The 22111-nt window shown below is 29.0% G+C and overlaps 1 protein-coding gene across 2 annotated transcripts; it reads left to right on the top strand.

Moving 5' to 3' along the window:
* Positions 1 to 3800: 3800 nt before the first annotated feature.
* Positions 3801 to 20750, top strand: LOC108910553. 2 transcript variants are annotated; one of them, XM_018715193.1, is made up of 3 exons: positions 3801 to 3909; positions 13220 to 13490; positions 20325 to 20750. In XM_018715193.1, exons 2-3 carry the CDS (start codon positions 13384 to 13386, stop codon positions 20503 to 20505), a joined length of 288 nt encoding a protein of 95 aa, XP_018570709.1. In that variant the 5' UTR covers positions 3801 to 3909; positions 13220 to 13383; the 3' UTR covers positions 20506 to 20750. The 2 variants fall into 2 exon arrangements, with proteins under 2 accessions (XP_018570709.1, XP_018570710.1); XM_018715194.2 differs by lacking the exon at positions 3801 to 3909 and adding an exon at positions 7760 to 7863.
* The last annotated feature ends 1361 nt before the right edge of the window (positions 20751 to 22111 follow it).

Raw genomic sequence — 22111 nt, 5'->3', positions numbered from 1 at the left:
TTTTTTAACAAATGTACTGCATTATAGTGGCCATCCTATATACAAGAATTATTGTTATAATCATTATTTGAAGAAGATAAATTCAATGCCATTAAAGAAACATGTTGATCCGTGATCAAACAAAATATTTAATCTCTTCTCAAGAGATTAGCAAATGTAGAAGATATCGCATTTGTTATCCTAAACGTAGACATGTCATAAAAATCCTATGTACTATTAAATAAAAAGAAATGAAGGCAATAAATCACTAATCCGGGTTTTACGTTTAAACAATTTTTAACCCAATAAATTGTTGAGGAAATTATTTAAAACTTGCTATATTTATGGCACCATTTTATCTATTACAATAAATCGGTCAATCTATTGTCGATCGAGTTAATACATTTAATGTTATTGGTCAAATTTAAGGCTACCAACATTTACAATAAAAATGAATCAATATCAAACCGCAAATCGTAATAGACTTGATGATCTACGCCAGATTATGGCCTGTTTTCCATTTACACAATGAATTGATCAAGAAATTAGCCAAGGCGATATTTTTTTTTTGCAGCAATAAATTGGCCAAGAATTTGGATACAACAGAATAGGCTATAATTCCTGGTCAGTTTTTGTGTTTTTTAATGACTTGATATACAGAGTGATTCACAAATGGTGACTAAAAATGAAACCTCGTTTTCTTTGGTGAATTTTAAGGGCAGTCTTTCCTATAAAGTTTTTATCTGGGGCGCTTCGTTAAAAAGATACAGGGTGTTAAACTTCAAAATATAATTTTAATTTTTTTTTAATAATTTGAAAACTTGTAATTGAAATAATTTGAAACACATGGGCACATGTATTTATGTACACATTGTCTAAAATCTGAGGGCTTCTCCTAAAATTTACATGCTCCAGTGGCGGAGAGGGTATCGGTGGCATATTTTTCTAAATAAAATAGTACGCCAATGCTTTACGGTAACAGCCATGATATTTTCGGATTCGTCTTTCAATTTTCTACAAATGTTATCTTTTCGAAAAAGCCTAAAACTTAAAAAACGAACTGAAAACATACTTCGATATTCGAATAAAATGCGGTTTAAAATTGCATAGTAGGCTGCGATAGCAACATCGACATTTTGAGCAGTTAGCTATTGATTATATCCAAAACAACAGGGTTAAAAAGAACTATGACGTTCAAGCAATTTTATTGCATGAATCGTTCAAAGGGTCATTTTAGATGAAAAAACCGCGGAGTGCTATTAAATTAGAGGGTGGAAATTGGAGATAGGGGTGAAAATGCACCCCTTTCAGTCTTTTAATTGTAGCTCGAAAACGAAGCAAAATTTCGGTATAGTTCATAGGAAAAATTATTTAGAGAATTGAATTTCCCATCGAAATAAGTAGTTTACTTACAAAATACAAAAGGAAAATTTTATGCAAAAAAATCGTTAAGCAATTTGAAAAAAAAGTATAAAATTCGATTTTGATTTTTTTTTTTACTTTTTGCCTCTATAGTCTGTTTAGAAATGAAAGAGAGTAATAAAAGCTCATTATGTATGCAAATCGTAAATAAATGTAGTACTGGTGCTTATATTCAATATTTTTATATTATGTATTTTCCGTACAGATGAGGTCTACTTTTAACAAAACTTTGTGCGATCGGACTGTACTAAATTGTAGCAGGTAGCTAAAATTTAATCCCCGACAATCCGTCCTAATAAGAACTGACTTCCTGTTCTGCTTTTCCCAGCAAAACTTCAACTCTCGTAAGACGGCCCATAATTTGGTTCTACTGATTTTTGGAAAATCGTTGTCCTCTGAAAGTTCACTTAAAATTTTGTTTAGCGTTGGTATTTCTTTTTTAAAATTAAATGAGTGTACTTTTCTGCGAATGACATTTTTGAAGAAATCATCTATAACGACTTTTGACCTCCCTGTAAATGATTTTGGGGGATTTACAGTATCTTATTCATTTTTTGTTTCCTTTAAAAGTATGTAGATAGTAGATTTTCCAATCCTTGTCCTTTTGGAACACTTTTCCACGATGTCGTCAACACTGTTGGTAGGATTTTGGTGTTTCAGTGCATTAAATACATTTAATATAATAATCTTATCATTCTGAGACAGCGCACATCTTTTCACGCGTTTAGCAGGTACGTAATCTGATAAGCTCGACATTTTACCCAAGCAATATTACATCCACTGGCATAATAGTCACTAAACACAAGTCGAATTTTACTCTACTGCAGTAGCACGACTTCGTATATTCAGTTCTAAGACTGGATTGATCTGTCACAATACACTGGCTCCTGCTCTATGATGTATCCAGTAAAATATACTAATGTACACCCATTACCTGTTAGCATTAGTGTTACCCGATAATTACCTGAAACGAAATATTACCACGCCCATGACCGGTTCTTATCTCGGGGTTTTATTACTCTCTTTCATTTCCAGAGTATAGTTTTTTTTTGAGTAAAGATAGGTATAGGCATTGTCAAAATTTCAAAAAAATTTCCTTCAAAACAAAAGGTTCTAAAGTATTTTTGGATGAAAATTGACTGATATATGGCCGTTCAAACTTGGCTAATTTTTCGATTTTATTTCGAAAAAAGAGAATCGAACTTTTTGCTTTTTTCAAATATTTTATTAAAGATTTTTTGCATAAAATTCTCTAAATAATTTTTCTTATGAATTATGGCGAAATTTTGCTTCGTTTTCGAGCTACAATTAAAAAACTGAATCTCCAATTCCCACCCTTTAATTTAATAGCATTCCGCGGTTTCTTCACCCAAAATAACCATTTGAACGATTCATGTAATAAAATATCTTGAACGTCATAGTTCCTTTTAAAATCCTATATTCAATAGCCTATTAGTCTTTTCATCAATATTAGTAAATTATCGGAAGATTTTCTAAAAAATTGTAAAAACTAATTTTTTGTACTTTTTTCACATTGATGTGAAGGACGAAAACAATTTTTTTTTCTTCGAAAACTATAACAGGTTTTTGTAGAGAATTTATTTAGTTTTTCAAAACCATACTTGGATTTACTTTGTAATAGTTTCTTGCAGAGACATCGATGATTAAAGACAATAGTGTTATTTTTCAATCAACCATCGATATCTCGGCAACCAACACCTTTCAAACATCAAATTGAAGCTGAATAAATAAGCTAACTGACTTCTGTATTGATTGAGTTTATGAAGAGTCCTAAAAACGAAAAAATTTGGATTTATTTACTTTTTACTTCTTTTGATTGCTTGATAACCGTAGCTCAAAAAAATATTTTGTCTAAAGATCTTCAAACTAGAAACTTAAAGCTTCAAAACGCTTTTTTGTTTATGTCGATACGACCATTTTTCACGGAGATGCAGCTTTTCATCAAAATCACTAAAAAAAATTCATGAACATTTTTTGTTCCAATAATTTTTTCCAGTAGTGTACAATCCAGTTTTTAAATACTCAAAATAAAAATAAGTGTCAAAATTCTAATGTAAATGTAAACGAAATTCTAATAAATATGAAAGGCCAATAGGTCCAATTTGGCCAATAAACTAAAACCAGTTCTGTGATCTTAAATTTCTTGAACAATTTATTGAAATTAAGTTTATCACAATTACATATTCCAAAATAACTTAGCGAATTGATCTTGATTAATAAGGTCAAAAATTGGTAAATGCAAAAAGACTGTAAAACATGCTATGGGCAGTGACAACACCATGCAACACTAACAAATATTGCTATTTCCCTCACCGTACAGCCTCAGTCGAGCCTGAATACGCATTATATAAGGATTACGGCGCATGTGTGCCATGTTATATGTTTAACAGACGAGGAGGCGCGATTAGTTTATAGCAGTTTATTATGAATATCCTCCTGACAAGCTAGTGTGCCTTCATGCAAAATAGCAATTAAAACGTTGTAAAGGTAAGTTTGCCATAAAATTCTCCATCATAGTTCCAAAACAAAACCGTAAAAAACACATAAAACTTTACATTTTAATAGCATTTTACTGTTACTACTAGATCGCGATAAATAATGTACCTCTGAAGGAAATGGTATTAACATAAATGAAAAAGATAACGTGGAGATATTAAAAAAGAATTTGGTGCAGGACGAGGTGCAGGATCTATAAATAGATTGCAATATAACTGTTTAACATGTAATATAATTCTGTTTTATTATTGAATTCAACCAACCTGAATTAAACCAACGAATGGAAAAGTGAGTTTTTGAATCATGAATCCTAAGGTTTACAAATTTAACATTTTTATGATTAAGTTTGATGTTAAATCAAATTAATAATCTTTCTTCACGATTTCTATTGAATGATTTATATCAGTGATGAACCTTGTGAACTGTTTGTATATGAGAATGATAAAGGAACTATTTTAATATTTTAAATTACCTATTTTCGAGAGAAACTCAATTAAAAGCTTCATAGATTTATGAACTTTAACATCCTGACAATGAAATTTAAGTGTATTATTTATTTTTATTTTTTGATATTTTGCCTAAACCTTATCAAAAATAATTTGTCAAATAATACGGATATTATTCCTTTTGAACTGTAGTCAGTAAAAATGGTTTTCAAGTCAGTGCTGTAGGTGTTCAATAAAAATTATTTTCAAAATGAACTGATACCTATTTTGTTTACAACAATCTATAAAAGCATAAAATCAATTAAAAACATTAGTTTATCTTTCGTAACATAAATTCTTAAGTAGATGCAATTGAGTTCAAACAGGAAAGATTAGCTAAAACAAAAATGTTTTTCACTTGAAATGTCTAGGGTCAGTTCAATGTTATGATGCTTGTCTAATAAGCAGATAGGTACTGTAAGATCGCATTATGATAGATTGAAAAACCATTGTTGAAGTTTTAGTTAAATTGAAAAATGTTCCTTGCCAAAGCGGTTCTTTTTAACTTAAAAATAGATATAAGATTACAACTCCTACAGATTACTGTTCCTAAGTCAGATATGCTCTTAAAATAATTATAAGATAAATAATTATTTTTTTACCAAAAAACATTTTTACCTGTAGGCTTCACATACATTTTACTCTACTAACATTAATCTATGTAATTCAAGTTAATTCTAAAAATGTTCCTAATGTTTGAAATAGAAAATATTGCAAACCTTTAAAGAAATTATCTCGTAATATTTCTTTTAATAACACTGCTATAGGTAAGACTAACAGGAAATTCTGTTTAAATGAATTAAACATTTATATTTCTGCAATTTATTAAATAACTAGCTTCTTCGCAAAATACCGAATCACATCTCAACGTTAATAGAGAATAAAATAGATATAAAGATTGTTCAGAAATGATAAGAGTATACTTTAAACATAGCTTCAATTTAAGTCAAGTTACGTTATAGACCAATCAAATTAAATTTTTACTCGAAAAAAGTCCTATCCACTAGATTATTGTAAAATTGTCTAAAGGAACATAATACAAGACATCTCTCATCTCGTGAGTCAAAAACTTTTATTAGCTAACTTTTCTATTTAAACAAATGAGTGAGGAAAAGTTTTTTCACGTTGCAGGGAAATTTGAAAATAATTTATGAATTTTTACTTTAATTTAACATTTAAATCGTAATTAAATAGTTAACAAAATATTAAAAAACAAGTTTACTTTGCCTTAATATGTAAAAGAAATAACTTTTTAAATGAACGATAGCTTCATTTATTTATTTAGTAATGGTAAAATAATTCCGAAATTGAAATTTTAATTAATATTTCGTTTAACAATAATTTTTGTGACATTTTTGTAAATTAAAAAAAAATTAATTATAAAATATGCATTTTTTCTGAGGTTCAGGGCTATTCTACGAATTCGTAAATATGCCCATTGTTATTTTTTCGTCGAGCTACCCCAGTTTATAAAAAAATAAGTTTCTACGATGAATAGAAGCCGAGATATATTGCAAAATTTAAAGCGCGCACTTCCCCCACCACCACGCCGCCGGCCGCCGGACAATTTACTTAGCGAGTACCTTCTTTTTAAAGGGCTCGTGAGTCGTTAATTTTCCACATTTTTCAATGCAATTCACGGGAAATCGTAGTTTACGTCGTAAACTTTATTTTGCGAAAAATTCAAGTCTTAATATTTATAAACAATTGCGCTACGATTTAAAAAAAAAATTGTTATCTTGGCTCCTGTTGGTCGTAGAGGCTACTTTTTTCATTTTAAAACTGTATTTTTTTGCCAGCTATCTATTGGATCTATTTTCGGTGAGATAGCATAAATAGCAACAATGTTATTCAAATTGTTTATAAGCGAAAAACGCATGGTTTTTTAATGCACAATTTGAGAATGTTAATGTCAAAAAAACGGTGATATTTTTTAATAGGTCGCTTAATTGCGTCTTTAAGATTACAATGACGCTTTCAGAATCATGTTTGATTGAAAATTAACGTCTGTACAGAGGCTTAAAGTTCATAACTTTTGGAGCCTCCGCTATAAACAAATAGAATTGTGCGAAAACTATTGCACCTACAGCGCCCACTTTTGGCACACTTTTAAAGTATGACAAAACCCTCAACTTTTCATGTTTTATAAAATTTTAACAATAAATGCGATAGTTATAAACAAATTAAAAAATGGGCACTTTTCTTGTCTTTTTGCAATAACTTTTTTGTTTATTAACCGATTTTAATTTAACCAGTCTCATTTGGTAGATAATTTTACTCCCTATAAGCTGTCTGTGAGTCACTTTTCGCTAAAATTGATGGTTTTCCCTGCAAAGTGAAAAAACTGTTTTCCTCACTTATTTGTTTAAATAGAAAAGTTAGCTAATAAAAGTTTTTGACTCACAAGACGAGAGATGTCATGTATTATGTTCCTTTAGACAATTTTACAATAATCTAGCGGATAGGACTTTTTTCGAGTTTCTCTTTTATTTTCGCTAATTTTCCTGGTGTATTAGTATAATTTTGCTTACAAGCCTTAAAAATATGTTTGTTATTCTGTTCTTTTAACAAAATTAACAAAAGCCAGCAGAAAATTAGAATATATTTTTCTCCAGAGCAGTGCATTTAACGACGTGCAACAAGTATAACTTTAAAAAATAAACAGAGCGAAGCTTCATACAATTCTGTTTAGTCAAACTAACAAGAAAATACTATAAAAATAAGGAACAATGTCTAATTTCACAAAAATACGAGTATCTTGATTAAGACTTAATTAATTAATTATATTAAAAATTACAAATTACAAATTCACAACTTAACTCTGAAAATATTTGTTGTATTACCCGACACAGGGTGTTCGACTGACTTAATTTTAACAGACGATAGAATACATTAAAATAAACAAAAAAACCTTATATGACATGGATCCTAAACTCAACCACTTCCGAGAAAAAAATTACAAGTCTGTCGCGTGCACACGTGTTGTGCATCAACTGTGTAGCATTAGGTTAAGCGCTGTTATCACGTTGTGATGAAACCCCCCAATATTAATACTCGCTGTATTTTGAAAACTGTTAACCTTACGCCAATGTAATATACAACTTTTTTGTTCGTTTCTGATTACTCTATCTCATGCTCATGGCAGTCAAACTTCTTACGCTCTGTATAAATTACACCAAATTATACATACTTTATTTTGCATGACCTTTACTGTTCATCAAAGGTAACTCCAATAGACCCGCACCTTGGCTCCAAACGGTGACATTATCAAATTTTTAATATCGTATTAACCTTTAAACTTCGTGAAGTGCTGATTGACGCAACGAACTCGATGTACTTATAATAGTGATTAAAACTGTACGACACCGACATAAAACGTTCAAGCTCACATGATCAACAAGTGATGAAATTATGGATAGAATAAAGGTGTTTCCTGAGTACGCATGAAACTAAAACATAGGTATGTAGGTACTGGTATCTCTACTAAACCTTTGTTTTGTTAATTTTAAAATATTTTTGCCTATAAAGTATTTATACCTTTCAAAAAGGAGTGCGTTTTTTAAAAGTTAAAATTAGTTTTTATATTATAGTTAAATTGCTTTACATTTAGGTACATTCCAAAATCATCCCACAAATGCTCATATTTTCTTATTTAGTAATAATGAAAATTTTTATACTACAATTTATGTAATAACGAAATATAAAGATATTGAAGAAAATTGTATGCCAAGGCATTGACCCCTCAACCACGGTATCGATAACTGCGTTCCCCGAGAAAAAGTTCGCAATTGCATGAAACATTAACAATTACGTACATCAGGGGGACATATAAATAATTTGTTTCTACGAATATATGGGGAGGTGATTTTCAAAACGCAGTTTTTGAAACATAACACATTTTGAGATTATTACGTAATAATCATATGTGAAAAATTGTTGGTGCTATAAAGATAATAATAGTGTATTAATCACCTGACATTAGAAAATATTTTTTGTGGTATTTTGTTTAAAACTTTTTTGAATACGAAAGAAATGCGTTTTGAAAATCAAAATCGAAAACTGCGTTTTAAAAATCAACTCCTCATATGTATACGTAGATACATAACCTGATAATACTTGTTATGAAAGTTGAGACAAAATCATTAATATGATTTAGTAAAAGTTCTTGAAATTTTTCAACAGTTTCGACCACACAAGAAATGTATATTCGACTTCTACGTGTTCCAGGTGTAGCCCAGTCCGAGGAAGTAAATTTACACCAAAAGCACACGTAATTAGCAATATGGCTGATTTTTTTTATAAGTTCTTCAAAGTATGCAGATTAATATAAGAAAAAGTTCACTGGTCTATCAATTACCCAGTCCTAAAAAATTTTTAAAAACATTTAGATTTTCGAAATTATTTAATATTTTGGACTGGGATCAAGTAGAAAAAAATAAATACTACCTTGAAGAAGTTTTTTCCAACAAAAAACATTCTTTGCACTTTTTTCGCCTGAGCTATAGTTTGGAAAAATTATTATTAAAGCCATGAAGTCATCTTCCGCGCGCAAACAAGCGAATAAATTTACTCTTCAACAGTAAGAATTGTCAAATTTCACTCAAATATTGAATACATTAATATATAGAAATGAATATTCTATCTTAATTCAATGCAAAATATAAAAAATTAAAAAGAAATTCATAAATTTCAAAAAATTTTCAAAATTTTCGAAAAAAATTTCCAAATTTTTTTTTTTTTATTTTCGATTATACTCAAGGTAGTAAATAGTAAATACAATATATATATATAAATACTATATAATATATAGTATTGTTACAAAATCATACAAAAAAAAATTAAATACAAAATTACATAGAATTATCGTTTTCACGTATACTGTTTTTCCTACCTGGATACTTTCATACCTGTTGACAATTTACATTCTACTCTTTGAATATTCGTCTTAATATTGTAACAGTATAAAATTTTATATTAAACGATCAAAGGGGATTTACACCGGGAACCAGAAGAATTGCTATTTTCTTACAATATACTAAAAATTAACCATATCATTGAACAGTTTGCATACCTTGTTTATTGAATTTTTTCCCGGCCAAACCATAGCTCGGAGGAAAAAAGTACAAAGTATCTTTTTTGTTGGAAAAAACTTTCCCTATAAGGAGGTTTTTTTTACTTTTCTTCATCTTCAGCCCAGTCCAAGATATTAAAGAATTTCGAAAATCAAAATGATTTTCAAAATTTTTTTGGAATTTTGGAAATCGATAGACCAATGAACTATTTCTTATACGTATTAATCTGTATACTTTGAAGTAGTTATAAAAAAAATCATCCATACTGCTAGTTACTTGTTTCTATGGCCTTGGCTAGTGGGGAAAAATATGCAAACATGAGCAATAAGTTTAATATTGTCATAATACATACTTACTTAAAAATTATGAATTAAAATAAGGGTCGTATTGTTAATAAAACAGTTTGAATGTATTGTATATGTAGTTCAATATTTCTCAATATACAAGTGTTCTACAATTAGTTTTCCAAACTTCATCACAACATTCTATGTTCAAAAATAAAGAAGAAGTTCTAATAAATATAAGCCCTAACTTGCTTTCTAAAGAAGGTACAGCCACTCGAAGATGCGCCTCTGGCGAGGGTTATTATCCTAATAGCATTATAATTTTCCGACAAAACAAAACTTGAACTAGGATACTGTCATTTTTTTTATTTAGTTTTAGGATATTGCCATACTTACGGATATTAAACGCCACAGTAATGACTACATATTTTATAACATAACTTTTCCAGGATTATTCAAATTTCGTACAAACTTGTGCGACGGCATTAGACAGTTTTTTATGACTTCCATTCAAAATAATATCACGAGAGTTAGGTTTAAATAGTAGAACAAAAGTATTCGTTATTTCTTTTCCTTCAAGAAAGAATAAAAAGACTAATATGAATTCTATACGAAATAACAATAATCTTAAATAGTTTAGAAACATCCGTTAATTTAATTTACTATATTCTGATAAAAAATTACCTAGTACACTATAAAATAAAGTTTAGAGCGTGTCACTATTAGCAGAGCTTTTAACAAAGTTATTTGTGATTCTTTTATATCAACACCATTGTTAGAAAGTTTGATTAATATGGCACCTATAAAGTAACTGGCATGTTTACTAAATTTTGTGTTACTTCAAATTATAAAAAATGCCAGACAAAAAAATACGCTTTAATGAAAATGACCCAATTGCGTTTCAGATCAATAATAAATTTAGTACAAATGAGTGCGTTATCCCTCAATGCCAAATTATATAATCACAAAAATGTTTACAAACTAGGTATAATGTTGATATTACAATGCGTAATATTTCATGTTACTGGAAAAATATTGATTTCCAACGAAATTTTCTGATAAAAGTAATTGTTCTATTGATGTGTAATATCAATGTTTATTTCTTAACAGATTTAATGAAGTACAAATGTCAAAAAAATATTAAGCAACAAGTTTATTCCAAAATACGAAAAATACTGGTAATAATATGTTTCGTAAAAGATTAATTAACCAATATTGTCTAAAGTTATTTATTTGTTTTTCTGTGATAATTTGAGAAATTTGTTACATGTGAAAAATTAAGTAAATACAGTGTTCTACAAGCTCTATGACAAAGTTTGACAGATAATGGATGGGTTTATTTCAAACATTTTTCCTTATATATTTTTGTTTAGATATTACAACCATTTTAAATATACAATATAATTTCATATTTCGATCAAAGTCGCCTGTTAATTTGGTTAATAAAGGTTAACTAATGTTTAAACGTTAAACACAAATAATAATTATTGTTATAGCAACCACCATTTTTATTTGTCGGGCTACTTTGTCTGAAATACAAAATATTTTTTAAAATTCTTGTAATCTGTAAACAAAAACGAATCGGACCTATGTGCATATAAGAAAAAATGTTTGAAATTAACCCAGCTAGCATCTGTCAAAGTTTGTCATAGAGCTTGTAGAACACCCTGTATAAACCCTGGCTCCAAAACCATTGGTAGATCATTGTATTCTTTTCACAGGTGGCGGAATACCGAAAAACAATAGAGAAAAAATTAATTATACAAGTCATCTAATTGCAAAGTTGAAATTACAATTTTTTACAGAAGTGTACTTTTGTTTTTAACAATATTTATAAACATAATAGTTCATGAATCTTCTCCGTCTGAGTAACATAGTTATCATTATCAAATACTGGACTATAAACTGTCGATAACAATAAAAAAACAGAAATATTTCAAATGGGTACAAAATACAAAAGCTACGTATAAACGCAATTTATAAACAATGACATTAAACTGATCTGATTTCGAATATAGTCATAAGCACTTTATTAAACCGAAGGGCAATTAAATTAATGTATTTAGCTTCATTTTACAAATTGATTTTATGTTATCCAAATCTAAATAAGATTAATTAATTAAACACTACACTATTAATAACAAATGATATAAATTGATAGAGCGTGGGCATTTATTTATACTTTGTTCTTTAGAAACGAAAGCAAGTACATTCATTTTTTTTGCAAATTGGAAATTCAACTGAAAATTTCATTAAAAATAAATAAAACCAAGATCCTTTATAGGTTTTTATAGTGCTTTTTTACTTTTTTGTGCGTCATTCGCTTTTTACATGCAAATTGAGTTAAAAAAAAAATAACTACAGAATTGTGTAACGAGTTGACGTACATACATACATTATGCCGCACATATTCGGAAATACAGTAGATGTATTCATAATTTAAATTCTCCTCAAGTACAAACACATAGATGAAATAATTATATATAAATTAATCAACTTAAATAGATTAAGATTAATATAAATATTATCAGTTTGACAAAACACATACATCAATCTGACAAAACGAAATTATTTATGTAATTATGATTTAATTATCCTTGAATTACTAGTCATTACTTATATCAATTTTAAATTCTAGAATAGATTCATTCCATTAATCAGTTTATTAATTATATCAAGGTCAAATTTAATAGGTGCATAGGCAAAGAGTGCAAACTCTTAAGCCTAAATAATAATAATCTTAAAAATGGAAATATTTGTAAATATGTAGGTTGCAACAATGCCCTTATAACGAGCTTTCAGCGTTGATCCCTCTAATTGAAACAAAAGATATGCAAGGGATCTATGATGTGATCTTTCAAAGAACAATTGGAAGGCATGTTTTTATCAATTAATCAAATACTATTGAAGATACAGATTACAAATTTAGTGCGTGCTGTTCCCTTATAGTAGCTATTTTCGTGACGCTAGTAACAATTGATTTAGAAAGACTGAAGGATTTCAACTCCCAAGAAAAATTATTGTGCTTTTTGAGATGTTCTGCAGAATTCTCGGTTGACAAGTCCAAAATGAGAAGAAAATTTAATCGTTCTTCTCCATTCTCTATTTTACAAATAATTAGGGTACGTATTGGGAAAGAATTGAAATTGAATTGAATCTAAATCTAAAAAAAAGTTCTTATTTGATACTTTTGTCATGGTTTTTGGATATTTAACTGTGGTGACACATTCGAAGTTTGTATCTTCAACGGTTCTGAGAACAATTAATCAAACAATGCATTTCATGATCAACATTTAAGCCTCAAATGTCGTTTCAGGATTTTTTTTTGTTTTGACGAGTCAGCAATTCATTGCAACATTATTTTTACACCCTGTATGTATTATCTATTCGTTATTATTTTCTTTACAAATTTTATATGCAAATGAAGTTACTCTACATTAATGTGTCTTCTTTATTCTAGGACGAACTTAGCCAAAGAAAAACCAATCTTCGCTTTCTACTAAAAATATTGACGCATAACGACGTACTAGGGCAAGTCATCCTAAGCATTAGCAGTGACTGGTAAACACTTAACTGCTACCTATTGTATTTTGACCAGAGCTCTTCAGATAAAACAATCTGATCATGACGGTGGTGGATAATTTCGGTGTACCTGAACCGCAATGGATCTTAGATCAGACCGATTCAGGACCACTGTTTTGGAGAAGGGACAGTATGGGAAAAAATTCAAGGTAAGGTTCTTTGTATGGTTTTCTACCATTTATGTAGATATGGAATTTATACCAGATGACATTTGCAAAAAGAAGGTGACACTACAAACCAAAACAACTTTATAATTTTTTTTGTTAATGATCACAATATTTTGGTATTGAAACATATTAAGAATTCTGTTCTGAGTCAAAACGACATGATCCTGAATTTTTGTTTTTAACTATTTCAAACAAATACAAAAGTGTTTTGATTCTTAGAAGATCCCACTGTACCTATATAAGTAGAGTGAGACACTTTTAAGAAAAAAATATCTGGAAAACTTTTAAGCTATTTACATACCTACCACAATTATCTAAAAATAGAAAATGGAAATTTTTTAATAATTACGCAAATGTTATTCACAAGTAAATAACTAACCAAATAATTATTTGTCAATTTCATTTCAAAGTTGTAATTAGTTATGAAAATATCGTATAATCAACAATATATGCGTAAACTGATAGATAAGTTATTTTTAGATTACTTCCTTACTACTATCGCTAAATACTGAAGATACGCAATTAGTAAAATATGCATCTTCTTGACTATAATTATTATTATAATAATTATAAATTTTTTATCTAAACTGAAATAAAATGTTTAGAAGTGTCAAAAAGTATTTAAATATATTTTTTCTATATTGACAAAGCTGGCAACTTTATTTAAAGTTTATTTATAAACACAAATAAGATGTATTGTACATTTATATTTCCCAGAAAAAAAAACGTGCATTTATTAAGTGTTAAGTAAATATATATCTTTTAAATGTTGGTGATTTTCTATGACGTATTTCGAATATTAAGGACTGCGATTTATTACACTTTAGTCGAATGTAAAATATAGTATATACAAATCGCTATTGAAAACATAAATAACTCCATTCCACCACCATTATTTTACATGATTAATGGTTGATTTTACCAGTATTAATAAAATATATTTAACGGCAAGAGATGCATAACTTTATATTACGAACATTTATTATAATTATAAAGGTGTACGAGATAAAGGAATTATAACTTAAAAAAAAAATTTTTAATTCCAAATATTTTGCGGACACGATTGTATTCAAATTTGGTAGGTACCTCTGATTTCCCGTAAAAGTATGGACAGATTAGATTCTTTTTGGAGAGACGCAGTTTTAGGGAAAACTTTCGTCACCTCCACTACCAATTTTTTTCTTTGAAATTTTTCTAATCGGTCACAATTATTACGTATATTCACAAAAATATGTTATTCATAAGAATTAAAATATATACAGGATATAGAGCGAAAGTACGAAAAACTGATTTCTGATTGAAAATTCATGAAAAAAAAATATTTCAGTACCTACTTGCAGATTGATACGGAGAAACAGAAAAATTTGATTTTAACATTTCTTCTTAATTATGGAGAAAATTACAAAAATAGAATTATGTATACTTTTAATACTATCAAAAAGGGCATTTACTGGTTAATTTCTTGGTCTTCCTCTTCAGACTGCAGGGGGTAGAAACTTTTTTTCTGTCGCTAATACGGTCATTTAAAATATATTTTAGATAACTAGATTTATATGAAACAAATTTGATTCCTTCTAGTTTTTTTCGTAAATGTAAATAGTTTTAGAACAATATGACACAAAATTTTCAAATAAAAGTTTTACTGAGTCAATTGCTTCACATTTTAAAATTTAAAAAGTATCTTAATTAAAGAGAGAGGAAGTTTTTAAATATCAAAATATGTATGGCTGAGCATTTCAAAAGTTCTGAGGTCCGTAAGTATTATACAAGATATACTTCTTTTTCATCGAACGGCAAAAACCACATTTTATTTAGTCTCACTGATATTTGACATCATCGAGAAAGGTGAAAACACCATTGTTTTAAAAACACATCAAGAACAGCAAAATTGTATAATTAGATGCAGTATTGTTTATCAAAACAAGCCTTAAATTCAGAAATTAAAAGGGAGTTCCTTTTGAAATTATTAAGTTGGGTAACGACCAAAAAAAATAAGGTATCTTGTACAATCGAAAATAATTTTGAAATTTGAAGAAATTGATTTGATGCAACTTCCATTAAATATATTTTTATTAGGTACTTGTGATATTAAATCTCGAGTTACTATTAAAGTAATTTAACGAACAATTAAAAAAAATGTTCAACTTGTATAAGTAGTCCTTACATTCTGCATTTTACCAAACAGTAAGTTTCAATTAATAGTTAACATGAAATACAGGAATTAGTACTTTAATAAAAATATCCGTACGTATAAATTATGAACACCCGTAGCTCTATTGTATATGCGTGTAAAAATTGTTTAATTAATATACGACAAATGTAAGCAAATTGATATATCAATATCGTGTTTAAAATAAATAGAGATTATTATATTCGGTGTAGAACTTATCCGCTTTATGAGCAATTTAAGTTTTTATTGCGGAAAGAAATCAATTAAGCAAAAATACTATCTGCTTATGCTCAAGTAGTAAGTGAGCGGTTCACCCCTAAAAAGATGCTTCTAAATGAAGGTAACCGACTAAATTTTTAAAACAAAAACCTACAGCATGAAACTTTTTTATTTTATAAAGTGTATTTTTCTGATAATTTACATATTTTTTTTTATATTTTTCGGGTGGTCAGTCAATTGTTATTAACAAAAAAGTTGTAAAAAAATACTCGCCCAATGGCTTTGAGAAAAAAATTCCGAAAGTTTGTCGATGTCGTCACTTTTTTCACATTAAATTGTAAATATCTCGGAAACGAAGCATTTGTCAAAGAACAAAAAGTGTTTATTTTGGTCCATTTTACAACAAACTATTTTCAAAGCCATTCGGCGAGTATTTTTTTTACAACTTTTTTGTTTATAACAATTGACTGACCACGCCGAAAAATATTAAAAAATATGTAAATTATCAGAAAAATACACTATAAAATAAAAAAAGTTTTATGCTGTGGGTTTCTGTATTAAAAATTTAGTCGGTACATGCCGTTTATTTAGGGGTGAACCGCTCGCCTAATATCCGTATCTATATACAAACGCATGACATTACAATTTTTGCAACTGTTTCATCTGGAAAAACGTCGCTTTCAACATTAAAAAATTGTAATATAATTAATACATATCATTGTTTACGAAGAAAATTTTATACAAATTAAAACAAAATACTGTTTAGGGTTAACTAGGAATCAGATAAAGTAAACAAAGCAGATACATTATAACTGATGCAATACAATACTTAACACATAGTAAGAGCTATTTTTATTAATCAAATATTTATTTTTTAATTACGTCACCTGCAGAGTTTATCGTATCTGTACGTATTTAAAATTATTATGTAACATGAATTTAATTTTGAATATTCAACGTCACTTTACTAGCATTCCCAAATTTATTATTTTGAACATCATTGTGACATTATAATAATAACTTCCAGATAGAGTGGAAAAAGGAAATAGTCACATAAATGTAAATATTGATTGCCAACAAAAACTGATAAAAACTGATATGGAACGAATCCGAAAATTAACTCCACTTTTAGATAATAACAAAATTTATAAATAATTTAATGTTTTATACCTTTACCAAAGGTCAATGTTTATTGTTCATTGAAAGCTATTAAATTATATTGCACTTATCTTTCTGAAAATATGTAAAAACAACACTTACACAAAAAATCTTCACTAGTGAGTGATTATCTAGGAATTATCTAGGCTAATTCGTAATAAGTAAGAAAATGAAAAATCAGATAATGGAATTATAAATAGAATTCACATATTAATTAAAGTTTCGGTGTCCACAATTTTTCGTGTTATTAAATAAACAAGGTGTTCAAATAATTGCGTAAAGAGGAAGTGAAAACAAAAATTTAAAAATATCGATGACATGACGAGATACGTAATTCGGTGGACAATTTATAATTTATATACCCTAAGAAAATTAAGGTCATAAATAATTAAAGTATGTTATTGACAAAATGAACATATAATAGAAATTTTCTACACATTATATACAAACTATTATTATTTTTTACGTTTAGCAAAAAACTTTTTGAGGAACGCCTATGAAACTTATTAAATTTTATTGCTAGGCGTTTTATACATGTCGAACTGATTTCGAAACGACTATACCTATGAGCGGTAACAATTACATTAAACTGTAATAAAATTTACTTTAATATGTCTACTCTGTCAACCTAAACATCTGCATTTATGGGCTATTATACAGAAACGATATTAATGCCACTAATTGAAATCATATGTAATAATATTATTTTAAAGATAAAGTCAAAGGTCTCGTGAACAAATAGAACAATTATTGTCAGCAAAAAACAATACCATATATTTAATAAACGTCACAAGCTATTTGTTACATAATAATGGTATTTTTGGATATTATTCACTGTGAATTCATACACTTTGAAACCATATTCAAATATTTTTCTATCAAATAAAGGGTTATGTGATTTGTAGTGCTTTCTAAGGAGCGATTCCTCTCGACAAAATTTAAAAAAGATAAGGCACATTTTACTTGAAATGATCTTTAAGATCTTTCAAGAACTGAGAAAGTGAAACTCAGTTTTTATCAATTACTCGAGAATAGTTAATTTGAAAATCTATATTTTAGATTATTCACGATATTTGTTGTTGTTAATTAAAATAGCCCTAATAGTCCAGGAAATATAGAGTTGGACGCGACTTTTTGTTTCGGCAAGCTGAATTTATCACTATAGATGCTAAATATTATCTACAATAACATATTAGTTTCCACAGTCATAAAAATGGGAGGAAGATTGTTTACAGGGTGGTTAATTGTATAATTTTTACGTAAATTCACGTTTTTCGCTTATAACTTTTTTCCATTCATTTCCACGAGAATACAGTAAAGTACTTTTTTCGCCTTCAAAAGACCTACAAAACTAGCCGAGCGTCAAAAAATATTGATTAGATCAAAAGTTATAAACTTAAGAAGTTTATTTACTACCTTTGAATTAAACAACTGCGTTATTATCACCAGAACGTTTTGGCATCGTATCCTCTCGTTCCTTATAACTATCTAATAACTCACACGAAATCTGAAATCGGTAAGTTGAATAGTTTACAAGTTATGGGCTTATAAACAAATTAACTAACTATTAGTCTGGACGATCCCGAGGATCTTCCACAATCGCATTGATTTTTTCGTGGTAGATTTCATAATAATACATTGAAATCATTTTTTTTTTTAATTTCAAATTTGCGACCTGGATTTTTTTTTTATTTTTGAGCCTTAGTTGCAAAATGAAATATACGACGCACGAGCATGATATTATAGTTATATATCATTACATATTCGGAAGGCTTATGAAGAGCTTTAAGTTAAAATAAAAATCGTCAAGATTCGTTGAAAAACAACGTAGTTACAGACTGTCAAATATATTATTTTCAAGCGAATTTCCCTTATTTAACGGCAGGACTACGAATATTATTGTTATTTTCTTCGGACTCGCTGTCGTTCGCTTCCCCCACCCTTCCTCCATGCCACGGCTCGCCGAAAATCAAGCGACCCACTGACTTTTGACAATATTTCTTATGCACTTAACATACTTCCACAAATAAAATATTTTTACCTGGGAAAGTACTCGGGTTACCAATGTAATTTGTTTAACAATCGGCCGTCAACTTTGACAGTCTGTAATTCCGTTGTCTTTCAACGAATCTTGACGATCTTTTTTTAACTTAAAGTTCTTTTCATAAGCTTTCCGAATATATAATAATATACATATAACTAATCACGCTCGTGAGTCATATATTTCATTTTGCAACTAAGGCTAAAAAATACAAAAAAATCCATGTTGCAAATTTGAAATTAAAACCAAATACAATTCAACGTATTAATATGAAATCTACCATGAAAAAAAACAGTGCGATTGTGGAAGATGCTCGGGATCGTCCAGACTAATAATTAGTTAATTTGTTTATAAGGCCGTAACTTGTAAACTATTCAACTTACCGATTCCAGATTTCGTGTGAGTTATTAGACAGTGATAAGGAATGTGTTTTGAAGGCGAAAAGAAAAGTGCTTTACTCTTTTCTTGTGGAAATGAACGGAAAAAGTTATAAGCGAAAAACGTGAATTTGCGTAAAAATTATACAATTAACCAGCCTATAAACAATCTTCCTCCCATTTTTATGACTGTGGAAACTAATATGTTATTGCACATAATATTTAGCATTTATAGTGATAAATTCAACTTGCCGAAACAAAAAGTCGCGAAATGATCATTTCCCAGCTTATTTTCCTGGCCTAATTATACAGAATCGATATTAATGGCAGCAATTGAAATCATATGTAATAATATAATTTTAAAGATAAATACTGTTCTGACCCAATAAAACGCAGTAGTCAAAGGTTTCGTGAACAAATAGAACAATTATTATCAGCAAAAAACAATACGATATATTTAATAAACGTCACAAGCCATTTGTTACATAATAATGATGTTTTTGCTTTTGGATATTATTCACTGTGAAATCATACATTTTGAAAACATATTCAAATATTTTTCCACCAAATACAGTTATGCGATTTGTGGTACACTTTAATGTGTGTTACCTCTCGACAAAATTTATAAAAAAAACGAAGCTAACACATTTTACTTGAAATGATTTTAGATCTCTAAGATCTTTCAGTGAAACACAATTTTTATCAATTACTCGAGAATAGTTTATTTGAAGATCTATATTTTAAACTATTCACGATATTTGTTGCTGTTAATTAAAACAGTCCTAAAACTAATTGAACATATTTGCACCAACTTTCTATATCCATGTTTCTATACATTCTCTTTTTTTCAGAGTGAAATTCCGGTACGAGGTGGAAATAAAAGAATTCCAGAGGGGCGCTCACGAGCTGGAGGAGGCGGAGTGGTGCCACCACATCCAAGGCTCGAACATTCTGACGATGGGCATGACCTGCCTTTTCTGCATAACTGTCACGGTGATCCTGCCGTGGTTCATCCTAATTGGGAACAATTGACCTCTTGTCGCGGCCCACTGCGGATTAGTGATTGACTCTTGCGAGTTACGTGTTCGTCGCGTGAACTCCGAAACTATCGGGAAGGTCATTTCTGTGCTATGTCTAACATGTATGTGATATTTATTTAGTCGTGATTATCTACGGACGTTATAACCTCGGCATTCGAGATGATTTATATTTAAGATGTGTATTAATAGTTGCTAATGTAATTTTTGTATGCAGTTCAATAAATTATTTATTATCGATTTTCCTAAAAAATAATTACTTTATTTATATAGGGTGTTCAGTAAAAGACGCCGTAAGACATAACTCCGACATTTTCTTACTCGATTTAAAAAAAACAGAATATTGACATCAGTTGCCTAAAGAATACAAACCGGCATCATATTTTTTTTTTTACTTTAATGACAGGCGATTGTAACTTTTTTGCCGAGGATTTATTCCTGAATCCAACGATATATAATATAAATCTTGCATAAAATTTATCATTGGATGCAGAAAATAACCTTTACCAGATTTAATAAAAAAGGTATACCGCTTTTTTAAAAAGAAGTTAACAATCGTCTGCTACTAAGGTAAGGTGTAGTTCAAAGTTTGAAATATGCAAATGGATTTGCGTCAGATTTTTTAAATTAAAAATAAAGCAAATGATTCATAGACGATGTAATTAGCAATCTATTTCTTTTTATCAAAGAGTTGGGAGAAATGATCTTGGACTTCATTTGAAGTAGGATTAAGTTGATTCAGATCATTTATACAGGGTGTCTGCGAAAGGTTGGGAAATCTCGAAGCTGGCAATGCTGGTGGCCAAAATAAGTCGATTGAGCCAAATATGCAAGTGTTGCTGGTTTCAATGATACAGGGCGTTCAATGTTTGAATTTTATTTTGAAATTCCACAATAATTTCCAAAACTGTCAAGAGTATGAATAAAAAATTGGCACTATTATGTATTTTAACATGACAAATAAGAATTTTTAACTAATTTTGACGTTGCTTGTACAGGGCGTCAGTTTTGCCCTGTTCCTTTGATAAAAAGGGGAAAAACTTTTTTGCCTTTAGAATTACGGACATTGTGTATTTAAAATATGAAAGAACGTCCTTTGTTTCATAAAAAAGTTACTCTTATTCGATTTAGATATCTCCATTGGTTATCGAGATATTTGCATATAAAAGTTTCAATGCATTTCGTTTTTAAGCGACTTTTGATCCTTAAATTAAACTAATGAGAATTAAAGGGAAGGTAAAAATTGGTCAAATCATTTGAATACATATTATTTTCTATTTCCTGGCTATGGTGTAAAATCCTAAACTGTATTAAAAGATGTCATATCACAACGGATTAATCAAGTGACTTTGAAAAATATCTGCACATAGCGTTACTATGGTTTCAATTACTTGTTATGATACTATGAAAGTGTCGGGTTGACAATTGTTGTAATATTTTAAAAATACCTAATTAAGGAGTATACATTTACAGAATATTGTGATATACACTTAATTTATGGAGAAGCACGATGTAATGCATTGAGAGCTCAAAGGCTATATCAGAGATTTCCCAATAGACAACTACCGAATTCAGTAACATTTCAACGCGTTGATCAACAG

This window comes from Anoplophora glabripennis, unplaced genomic scaffold, assembly GCF_000390285.2.
Source record: "Anoplophora glabripennis isolate ALB-LARVAE unplaced genomic scaffold, Agla_2.0 scaffold302, whole genome shotgun sequence".
NCBI classification, from domain to species: Eukaryota; Metazoa; Arthropoda; class Insecta; order Coleoptera; family Cerambycidae; genus Anoplophora; species Anoplophora glabripennis.
Note: the sequence above shows the minus strand (reverse complement) of the source record. Positions and strands in the feature narration are given on the sequence as shown.

Coding starts and splice junctions, on each gene's coding strand:
- LOC108910553 (XM_018715193.1), top strand. CDS start 13,384: ATGACGGTGGTGGATAATTTCGGTGTACCTGAACCGCAATGGATCTTA. Junction 13,491..20,324: donor AGTATGGGAAAAAATTCAAG/GTAAGGTTCTTT, acceptor TCTTTTTTTCAG/AGTGAAATTCCGGTACGAGG.